Here is an 11,837-nt window from a genome sequence, read left to right on the forward strand (position 1 = left end):
CCTTCTCCTTTTCCTAAATATCTTTTAAATCATTTGAGTACATGATCTGGGGCAGAGTATGTAAGTCACTGTCAAAATAGACTTTTTATTCTGATGTTTTAAATTAAAATAATGCAGATTATTTATAATACAGTTGTTTTAAACAACAATCCAAACTAACTTTAAAGTAGTATTGCTGTTCTTCATGTTCTTGAGGATTGGAGTGTATTTTTTTCTGTTGCAGCGTCTTAAAAACTGGGAAATCAGAGAACGAAAAAAAAGTCGAGAATATGAAAAAGAGGCTGAGAGGGAAGAAGAAAGAAGAAGGGAAATGGTAAGGCTTATAGTTTTACATGTAGTTTTCCCTGCCTTGTTCTCTTGGTCCCATTTAGAATGGAATATTCTACTGTTACGTTTATGGATAGTAATAGAGCTCTCATTTTGTATAAAAGGCTGTGGTTTTTACGACCAAAAAAATACTCACTTAATAGACTTGAAACAGAAGATGTCTAGTAAGTGGGAGTACTATTTAGAGTCTGGGGAAAAAAAAGCCTAGTGGCTTGGTCTTGTGAAGGCAGAAGAGTGAGAAGTAGGCAGCTGCAAAATACTGTCGTCTGATCAGCATGCACTGTTACATCTGTAACTTTTGTCAGACTTGTGACAAAGCCTACTGTGTGTTCTGTGTCATGCAGGTGGAACTAGACCTATTTTTTTAACTTCCAACCTGCTCATGTGCCCAAACCTTCTATGAGATATGATACAATATTCTTTAATGTATCTAAGCACTTTATAAACTCCTGTCTTTAGTTCACTAGTTGTGCAATTATCACAGTTATCAATGTAACACTTGGAAGTTTTGTTCAAAAAGACACCTTTGCGAGATAGATAATTCTGTAATCTCATAGTTCTGTGCTAAAGCATAAGGAAGTTATTTTAAGTTTTAGGGGTGTTACTTCACTTCATAGTTTCCCAGAGAAAGCGAGAAGATGTTGAGAGAGTAGACAATGGATTAGGAATTGCTTCAAAGCCATATATGCAAAGAAACACACGGGATTATAAAACACATTGTTTCATGTGGAATCCAAGTTTTCCCTCTAAATGCATGAGGGGAAAAAATGTTTGAAATGGACTCAAGGATATTTTCCATTCCTAATCCTCCTGCATGCTGGCTTTGGATGGCAGTTACAGAAAGCAGTGTTAAATTTTGTGCTGAAATTACATCCATAATCATAATTTGTTTCTCAAAGTCATTAGCATAGAAGTATCTTACTGTTGGTTTAAGGATGTTGCTTAGATACAGGTTATAAGGTCCTAATTTAATTTTCCTTAAAGAACTGGGGGTTTTGCCTTTTTATTTTATCAGAGGGGGAGAGAGTCTCCTCTTTCTCCCTCACCCCCTACAGTGTTAGGCCTGTACATTAGTCCCACATGGTTTGTATCAGTACCACAACAGGAGAGTGCTTATCCTAGGAGCAGCCATCAGCTTTGTTTCTGTGCATGACTGTCTTAAAAAAGCCTCTTGAAACAAAGCAGTACTGATAAAATACACTTAGGCCACCATGTTGAAATACCCAGTGCTAGACTTAAAGGATTTGGAGAACAGGAACTTTTGATCCTCTTCATCTGTAATGTAAAACAAAAAAACCCAAATAAATACGGGGGGGCGGGACGGGGGTGTATGTGTATATATATATATATGCAGATCAGTGACACAATCCCAGTGGACCCTCTGGATGCAATACCAAAACTTTTCCATAATCTGTTTGGAAAACTCTGTATTTTTAGTTTGAAGCAGAGTAGATCTACAATTAATTTACTAATAGTACTAATAAATTTTAAACTCTTGGAAAGGAAACCAGAAATCATTATTTAAGTTTCAATTCCTTGCAGGCAAAAGAAGCCAAACGGTTGAAAGAATTCTTAGAAGATTATGATGATGACAGAGATGATCCAAAATACTACAGGTATGTCTTTGTATTCCTAACACCAAAATCTCCATTGTTCATTTTAACACAGTTGTGGGGTTTGTTGGCAGATGCTTATGGAGTTTATATTTAACTCGTAATGTAGCAATAAAAGGGTTATAATGACCTAAATTTTTTAAGTGTCACTTGATAAGTGACAGAGGGAGAAGGGAAGCTCCTTACTTCTACTTGTTAATGCTTGGGAGCAGCTGCTCATTCCTATCACTTTACTTTAGGGTGAGGCAGGGCAGAGGTCAGTGTAATGTCAAAATAAGGTGCTGAGAGCAGGGAGAAGGGAACAAACATGCCTCTAAATAATTCACTGCAAAGAAGCTGTAAATAGTATGAAGAACAAGCTTGTTAATGTAAATGATTGGGAGCATCCTTCAGCATGGGACTAGCTAACATTTGCATTAAACTAATTTAGCACAAGTGGTTTTTGTCAAAACCTATAAAACTTGATTCTTTCTCTAGAGAGATCAACAACCACATTCTCTACTTATGATTAATGTGGTAGGGTAGATTCTGTACAGTAAGGTTGAGAACTGGTATCTTAGATTCTTCCGTTACAAAAACAGAGGATGCCAGATGCTCTTATGAATCTTACTTTCATTTAGTGTGAGATATATCTGTATGGAGTTTTTCTTGTACTGTGGTACAAGCCTCTCATTGAAATGTTCTTTCAAGTACAAACTGTGTATCTTTTGTAGGGGTAGTGCTCTTCAGAAGAGGCTACGAGACAGGGAGAAAGAGATGGAAGCAGATGAACGAGATAGGAAAAGGGAAAAAGAAGAATTAGAAGAAATTAGGCAGCGTCTTCTGGCTGAAGGACATCCAGATCCAGATGCAGAACTCCAGAGGGTGAGTTGCTGTTGGTCTGACAGGAAGAAGAGAGTCCATTGTAATCTGGTTGTATTGAGCAAAATCGCATAAGAGATCTGATATTTACTATTTTCTCTATTCACTTTTTCTTAAAAAGAAGTTCAGATAAACAGTAAGAACAATGGAAATGAAAAATAGCTTTCTAGATCAACATCCAGATTTGATGGAGTTTGAAACCAAATTTGAATTAATCAGTATTCCTTACAATAATGCCAGTAATTTCATGTGTTTTTCTTAACTAACAGTCTCCTAAAGAGGTGGATCTTTATATTCTTTTCAAACAGTATTGGTTTTGAGAGAGCTGCTATTTTTGCTAATTGTCTCTCTCATTGTAGATGGAGCAGGAGGCTGAGCGGCGTAGGCAGCCACAAATAAAACAAGAGCCAGAATCTGAGGAGGAAGAGGAAGACAAGGTGGAAAAAGAAGAAAAAAGAGAAGAGCCAGAGGAAGAGGAGGAGGAGCCTGAACAAAAGCCCTGCCTTAAACCAACTTTACGACCCATCAGTTCTGCTCCATCTGTTTCTTCTGCTAGTGGAAATGCAACTCCTAACACACCTGGTGATGAATCGCCCTGTGGCATCATTATCCCTCATGAAAATTCACCTGAACAACAGCAACTGGAGGAGCATCGACCCAAAATAGGACTTAGCCTCAAACTGGGCAAGTTTACATTTTATTTCAATCTTTCCTATGGGATCAAAATGAGAATTGTCAAGCTGAGTAGCCACATGGTTTTCCAAATATGTCATGTGTTTTGATGTACTTATATCAAGTAGTTGTTATCCAGATGCTGTGCTTGAGTTGTCCTATCCAGAAGATACATTTTATAGAGCTCTCTTCACCCAAAACCTTGAGGGCAAAAAAGGAGGGAAGTTTATGAGCTAAAGAGGCGTGTTCAAGAGCTAATGTTTTTTAGGAATGTTCTGAGTTGGGATTGGTTACTTTCACAGGCTTTTTCACCTTAATGTATCTGTAAATATCTTTTTTAAAACTCATTGCTACTTTTCATTGGTATAAGTATATGTTAAATTTAAGACCTAGGTAGTTCTTATTTTTACTTAAGAACCTTTTAAAGAAAAACAAAATTAGATTTCTTTTCTTCCTTTTAGAATATCACACTGAACTGATGACAGTTGTGAGTGAAATTTGAGCTTAGAGTTCCTTAGTACTTTAGCAAGTTCCTGCTGTTTTAAAAAAAATTAGTTCTGAGCAGCTGAAATAAAAATATTTGTATTCCAGAAGGTTTGTGTATTTATTATTTACTATTTTGATTAAATTATGCCAGGCTGCACTTTGAGCTTACACTGTCTTATATCTTGAATGATGAGAGACTGTATGGTATCAGGCTGATTAACACTTTTCTTATGCATTACAACCTTTCACTTCTGTGTTCTGTCTTTTCTAAGGTTGGAACTCAGTGATTGTCTTCCCTCAGAGAGTGCTAATGGTTTTCAGGGCAGAGAAGGAAGACCCTATTTTTCAAAAGGCTCAGGGTCTTGAACAACCTCCATTAGACATCTCTACCTCTTTTCCCACTTTTATAACAGAGTTTGAGAGATTAAAAGCCAATGCCAGGCATTCACAGACATTTATGTAGCATACAAACCAATATTCCTCAAGTAATGGGGGAAGAGCAAACTAGCTTCAGTTGCAGTTGATGAATATGTTACTCTGTCTTTTGGGTTGCAGGTGCCTGCAATAGTCCTAATCAGCCCAATGCTGTAAAAAGGAAGAAGCTTGCTGTGGATAGTGTTTTCAATAAATTTGATGATGAAGACAGCGACGATGTGCCCCGGAAAAGGAAACTTGTTCCCCTGGATTATGGAGAAGAAGATAAAAGCAGTATCAAAGGCAGTGTCAATACAGAAGAAAAGCGCAAACATATTAAGAGTCTCATTGAGAAGATTCCCACAGCAAAACCAGAGCTCTTTGCTTATCCTCTCGACTGGTCAATTGTGGATTCAGTAAGTAGATTTCATTTAATCATTCTTAAAAAGGCTTAATTTTTCCAAGTAAATCTTACAATTTAATAGAAAAACAAGGTTACTGGGACCCCAGTGGATTGGAGTATCATCATCAAGTGGCGTCAGACTTGAATCCTCTATTTATTGTTCATACATAATCCTTATTCTGAAGTAGGCCTGCTTATTTTTGTTTGGTCTCTCTTGAATTGCCACTACTAATTGTCAAGCAGTTTTATGGAAGGAGAAAAACATGTTTTTACAGGGCCTTTTGAGTGGCTCTCAGAAATACTTGCAGATGCCAAATCTCTAAGGGTTATATCATTGATAGGAAAATGTATCTTCTGCTAAATAGCTGTTTGAGATGCCTGTTGGGCAATTGTTGCAACAGAGTGAAGTTTAAGGTAATTATTCATTTTGGTTTTGTGTTTTTTTCCAGACACTAATGGAACGTCGAATTAGACCATGGATCAACAAGAAAATAATAGAATATATTGGTGAAGAAGAAGCCACACTAGTTGACTTTGTTTGCTCTAAGGTTCGTATCTTCCGTGTTCTCTGTGAAGTTTGGAGTTTGCTCCCTGTTTAAATTGCAGCAGTGACTGCTGGATCTGTATTTGGAAGCAGTCTGTTCTTAACTTCTCGGTAATCTGTGATACTGGTCAGCAGAGACAGTTGGTGTACTTGGAATCAATGTGTACCCTAATGTTTTACAAGTTTACCTCCCTTAATGCCTATGCACCATATGTACATGCTAGATGCTCTGATATCTGTTAGAGAAACATGGAACCAGAGAAAGAAATAATCAGTTGACAGGAGCAGCTGTTTTAACTGATGGTTTTATCATTAGATTTCAGAGTTAGTATCTCATTTGCTACTAAAATTTTTTAGCTTAAAAATAGGATTTGTGTAAATGTAGGAGAAAAACAGCTATGGTTTTTATATACCTTTTTGGATTAACTAGATGAATTTCTTTAAAAGCTTTTTAGATGTTGTTCCTTTAGTAGTAAGCAAATAAGTAAGGTTTTAGAATTAGCATTTGAACTCATTCCTTTTAGCCATTGCATGACTTGTTTAAACTAAAGTCTGTGTAGCTTCTTCCAGCAAATTACAAACTAAATTCTTACAAGTTGCCTTTTTTAATCTCTTTGGACAAGTCTGTGGTTTTTTATCAATAGGGAATTTTGAAAATTCTTCAGTTTTCATGGTACTTGTGTTTATAATGGCTTGTCTTGGTTTATCTTGTGGGGCTACTGTATGAGAGGCAAAGCAAGTCCTGAGGGTTTTGTTACACAGTTGATTAGGAAAAAGTCAAAAGCAGAAGTTGAATATTTGCCATGCTTACATTATATATGTGTGTGTGTGCATATATATAAAAAAATTAATGGAAGTCTATGGTATTGAAAGACAACTTATTTGGTTCTGAAAAAAAAATTAAATACTTAACCAGGTAGGTGAGAAATCCAGTTATGAGGAGTGTTACAGGAAGAGCTTTGCCTTTGTTTTCCATTAACAGTTTATTGTTGAAGGAAGGGAAGCTTTTGCCTTAAATTAAGAAAGCATAATTGGAGATGTTAGAATAGCCAGCAAATACAGGACCTGTGAATCTCTGGAGCTTCCTGGAACTTGTTCCTCAGTAATTGGCCGTAAGCTACCACTCACTATGATGGATTCTGATGCAGTTTAGTACTAATTTTTGCCACGGCTATTACTGGAACCTAATGAACTGCAAATACTTCTTGGATGTGCAAAGCATTCAGAATTCCTTGGACATAACTGGATTTTGTCCAAAAATGTGTATAGGGTTTATTCTAAGTTTTCAGTCTAAAAACATTTGTTTCTTTCAGGTTATGGCTCACAGCTCACCACAGAGCATACTGGATGATGTTGCCATGGTAAGCAGAAATTCTGTAACTGATACACCTTCTACATTTTATTGAAGCTAGAAGTCAATTATGCAAAATAGCAAGAGTCCATAACAGAAAACATGCATTAGATATGATTAAGCACATCATGCTAGCACAGGCATTAGTTTGCAGTTATGATACCTAGGTACAAATTACTGACTCCTCTTCAGGATTTCTCAGTATTCAGAAATGTGGAACAAAGATTTTTGTCCCTACGAGTAGATGTCAAAATCAACAATAACAGAACTGTATCAGAAAGAAAAACTTTTGTTCCTTCTTGTTCTTCTAAATAGATTTGTATTAGTGGTTTAGTGGGTCCTTTCCTAATTAATGAGCAAAAGGTGATTTTCTGTAGAAGAGTAAAAGCTCTTTTTTGCCTGATGTTGGAAGAGAGAGACTTCATGAAATAATGCTACTGTTCCACCATGTTTTCATACACTGAAGGATGAATAAACACTAATTGTCCAGTCTCTTCCTGTAAGGAAACTTGGAGGCAAAGTTGGTAGGAGCCACATGCATAGTGCAAGATAGTAGATAAGTTTTGGTGTGACTATTAGGGACTTGGGGAACTTCTGAGAGATGTTGTGGACGCTAGAAGTTTGTACGGATTCAAGAAAGCCTAGATAGTAAGTTCAGGGAAGAGAAATCCATTAAGAGTTTAATAAATATCTAAGGAAGTTCCAAGCTGAAAATGAGCGGAGATTAGGAGTTAATTTAAGGGAAAATACCACATGTGAATGTCCTGTTCTTACATTCTTTCTGAGCCTGCCATTTCCCTGCCTCTTCCCAAACCACTTTTGGATACTAGTTTACTGCTGCCTTTATCTCTAAGTGCTCAACAGCTGCACTATACAAGTATATAGTTAGAGCCTGGTTACTGATGCTGGACAGATGAACTTGCCAGAGTTTTTTTTAGTCCCTCCCTCAAAGACTTGTATTATGCTACCTGCACTTTGTAGTTCTGATGTATCTACAATTAGTCTTTATAGCTGGAATGCATAACCTAAAAAATAATCTATAAAATGTGTATTTCCTACAGGTACTAGATGAAGAAGCTGAAGTTTTCATAGTCAAAATGTGGAGGTTGTTGATATACGAGACAGAAGCAAAGAAGATTGGCCTAGTGAAATAAAGCACTCTCCTTGCTTCTAGGGTTCCACTTCAATTTTGGGCTTTTTTTTTCCCCCCCATTGTTCAGAGACATTGAATTCTCTCTGTTCTCAGAGACTTGAGACCTGTATTTTTTTATGTAGAAAATGTGAATTTTTTTGTCCTCTGCTCTGAGGCCCCTTTTACCCTTCTCAGTTAGTTATCAAATCCTGCATTGGTTCTCTTTATAATACACGAGGTACAATTACCGGTATGTTTTATAAGCTGCAGCTACTGTACATGCTCTTTGGTAATTTTGTTATGTTACTCTGATTCTTGTAAATACTAAGAAAAAAAAAATCCCCTGTTTTGCAAAACATTTGCACTTAATGTGGAACTATATCAGTTACAGATGAAGACAAAGGATTTTACTGCAAGTTTATCAGTGTTTGTTTGGGGGCATACTTTCTCTTTTTTTATTTAAGGAATGATCAAAATACGATTTAAAAATAAGTATCTTGAGCTGTTTTTAAAGAACAGCTTTATGTGTTCATTTGATCTCTTCATCTGACTGGAAAAGGGAGTTCCTTCAAACTTCTCTTTCTAATGTGAACCAGTAGTGGTCTTGGTACTTTGTTGCCCATTAAGAATTACTAATGAAGCTGGGAACTTAATCTCTTGCAGATGCTCTGCTTCTTTCTCAGAAAGTGCAAATCACAGGAAGTTTTTTATTTAGTCAGTTAAAACAAGAGCAGGACCTAAATTCAGTAAGTGCTATCTAATGGTTTCTGGTTTTTTCTTCTGCTCAGTTTCATTCTAGCCCTTACCTACTATCCGTGCTGTCTCCAAAATAATCAGATGTCTTTTTTTGAAAGAAATTATTTTTTAAAACTTTTTTTTAGTATTTAGAAACAAAACAAACAAAAAGCCCTGTTTGGATGTAACTGTCTCTTAAAAAAAACCAACCATGAAAACTAAACTGTAAGTTTTCAAACAAAGCTGAAATCTTGTTTTTATCCATACTGTTAAACTAGCCCTGACTTTTGTTTTCTACTGTATGCCATCTGTTGTCCACAAAAAGAGGGTAATATTTTCCTGCCTTGTTTGTATGTTTTTTTATAAATAGACTGATATGGTATAAATGATGACATGTACTGTAAACTGCATTTTTTTTATCTCATACCTGGGTAAGAAGTCAAATCTATAATGTGCTGTGAGCTGTTTTGATTGCAGGAGGACTGTGTTCCAGGGAGCAAACTGTCTCAAAATTATTTTTAATTTTTAAAACACAATTCTTAATAGCAAACAAATTAAGTAAAAGTGTTCCAGTATCTCTATATTGTATTTAACTGAAGGATACAGGTTGACCTGTTCAGAAAACATAACTGTGACCTTGAGTTACTAGTTCTTTGTATCTGGAGAGGACACTTGAAAACACTGTTCTTAACAAACGGGATCGTGTAAAGGTTCCACCATGTAAATATTTCAGATATTAAAAATGTATATATTTGATTTAAGGGTTGACATTCTTTTGGAGTCTTACGCAGCATGCAATTGTATTTAACACTGCTTACTGAATCAACAAGTGTTCCCAAATTAGGGATGGGGTTTTTTTTAAAACTACCTCCTGCTTGTATCAGATGACTAGAAGCCTGCAAATTTAGACATCATCCTAGTATGTTCTTTCTCATCCCTGTGGTACTACACTACACACCACAAAATGTTCTTTTTTAACTTGAAGTGTCATGCTCAGATGTTACTTGTATGTTGTGCTTGAGTTTGCATGAGAATGTTTTTGTTTGCATGCCTATATGTTGCAATCTTCCTATTTTTTCTGCAACTTGATGGTTACAACCCTAAGAAATTACATCCCTGTTCTCCGTATACAGTTCTGCATTTACCATTTACCAAAAAGTTTTCAAATTCTAAATAAACTCAAAACTTGCCCTGTTAGTAGAAAATACAGAGAATAGCGAGAGTGAACTTCATGAGTGCCTTTTGACCTCGTAAATGGCATTCTCTCTCATTAGTAGTAGTTAAGCAAGACAAATGTGACAAACACATTGTAACACCACTGTGTGACAGATTGCCCAACATCCTTATACAGATTCTTCAGAGAAAGCTCAAGTTGTGAAACTTCCGTTTATTTCTGCCCTAAACTAAAGCTGTGTGTGCAATAGATGTAAGCTTGTACTCTTCCTTTCCTAAGGAGACCGAAGGTGCCTGGATGAGAAAGACATGTAGACTTTAAGCTGGAGTGTTAAATATCTAGGTAAATAAGTATATAGAATCATTGTGATATCATCAAAACAATTTTGTAGAAGTTGAGATTTTCTTCAGTAGAGGAATAAGAAAGGAATGTTCACTAGATGAACTCTGGTTTGGCTTACCAGCTTTTCATTTTTCAGAATGCAAGTATAAAGTCACTTCTACTTTTACCTCTTAGTCAAATTACTGTTATTATGTCTCAGTGATATTGTATTTTTTGTGTGTCAGTGGTGCTGGGGAGTAGAACACAGATTATGTATTATCAACATGCAGTAACAGAATTATTTCAAGATAAATTTGGAAAATCTGGGGTAGAAAAAGCCTTTTTTGCCAGTATTACAACAGTTCACTGTCTGGAGGTATGATTTAATACACTGTGTTATGTTAATGAATGCACAGATCGAGAGTATGCTCCAAATGAGATACATGAGTAAAGTATGTATGTTGCCACCAGGTACTCAGTGCATCATGCCATAGTACAACCCATACTGTGAGGGAGGTACTCCAGAAGTTCCACATACTGTGTAGTGAAAAAATACCACTATTTACACAGCAGGACTGGACGTACTTGTTTATCTGGACCGTACTGTGGAGTAAGGCTTTAAAACTTGACATGACACATGCTCTTATTCTCCTGATAATCATTTTGTGCAACTGCCATTCAGTGTTTGGAATATGTAAGTGCAAAATCTGAAGTATCATTTTTCTTTATTAATATGCATTGAAAAGAAATGGGAAGCAAGGAGCAAGTAAGATCCATCAGCAAGAATTATATATTGTTATATTTAAGTTGGTGCGAGACTTTTTTTGTTCTTAAGAGTATTTAACCTGCTCACCTATTGATTTGGTCTTCCTAATCTTGGCTGTTTCCTTCATTCTCTTTAAGCAGGAACCTGTACTGAAAATAATGATCTAGCTAGATGGTCATGGCTCTAAATGTGGGCAAGGGAAAGGCCTCAAACAGTGAGTTTAGCTTCTTACTGAATTCCTGTGTCTCACTACTAATGCTTTCCTATTACTGAGAGGGAAGTAGACCTTTCATGCTTAGTAAATAGAGTTGCTAGATAGCTGCTTGCAGGAATAGTATTTTGGAAAATGGACATGCTGAAAACTGCAAGCTGTTGGTTTTCATTTTACATTGAGTCACACTTTTTCATATTATATACATTATCATGTGTAGGAACATTGGGTACAGAATTAAAAACTAGTACACAATCATGCAGTGTGAGGAGTGTAAGGTATTGTTTAATAGACATTTCATCATGGATCAGACTGATACAAATAATAGAAGATAGTTTGGTACAGCTGTATGCCCATGTTTAGTTGGTTGAGTTTTTTGTTTGGGTGTTTTCCCCTTTTAAATTACAAGTAGTTTTATTTGATTAATGGTTAGACATCACTTTCAGTCTAAAAATGGCTTATTTTAAATGCATTTCATATGCCTGTGAGCTACTGAAAGTCAGTATTTGTGTTGCAATGCTTACATCAAACCTTTTAGGTGCAATAGTTCTGTCTCTCTTAGTTTTACCATAGATCTTCCTATAGCATAGTCAGATACTGAAATACAACATTGTTTTGAAGATGGAGAATTACATGCTCCCTCAGATTTTACATTTTCTATATTCAGAGTGGTTATATGTCTCATAGCATTTGCTATAAGTTACTAACCCAATTGATTATGCACTCGAAAAGGAATTGTGGGTTACCCTTCAACTATGAATAGCAAGGTAAGTTTCAAATTTGGAATTGACTTTGTTATTTTTTTTTTCCACTAACCAGTCACAGCT

The 11,837-nt window shown here is 36.1% G+C and overlaps 1 protein-coding gene across 2 annotated transcripts in view; it reads left to right on the forward strand.

The window, feature by feature from the left end:
* RBM25 (RNA binding motif protein 25) overlaps positions 1-9,294 on the forward strand; it is a 33,672-nt gene extending 24,378 nt beyond the window's left edge. For both annotated transcript variants that reach the window (XM_048306909.1, XM_048306910.1), the window contains 8 exons: positions 224-313; positions 1,870-1,943; positions 2,654-2,804; positions 3,161-3,485; positions 4,515-4,789; positions 5,226-5,324; positions 6,634-6,681; positions 7,733-9,294. In XM_048306909.1, coding sequence (XP_048162866.1) covers positions 224-313; positions 1,870-1,943; positions 2,654-2,804; positions 3,161-3,485; positions 4,515-4,789; positions 5,226-5,324; positions 6,634-6,681; positions 7,733-7,825 — 1,155 coding nt within the window. In that variant the 3' untranslated portion in view covers positions 7,826-9,294. The remainder of the gene's footprint in view (positions 1-223; positions 314-1,869; positions 1,944-2,653; positions 2,805-3,160; positions 3,486-4,514; positions 4,790-5,225; positions 5,325-6,633; positions 6,682-7,732) is intronic.
* Positions 9,295-11,837: the final 2,543 nt, after the last annotated feature.

The sequence above is a fragment of the Corvus hawaiiensis genome, chromosome 6, assembly GCF_020740725.1.
Source record: "Corvus hawaiiensis isolate bCorHaw1 chromosome 6, bCorHaw1.pri.cur, whole genome shotgun sequence".
Taxonomy (NCBI): Eukaryota; Metazoa; Chordata; class Aves; order Passeriformes; family Corvidae; genus Corvus; species Corvus hawaiiensis.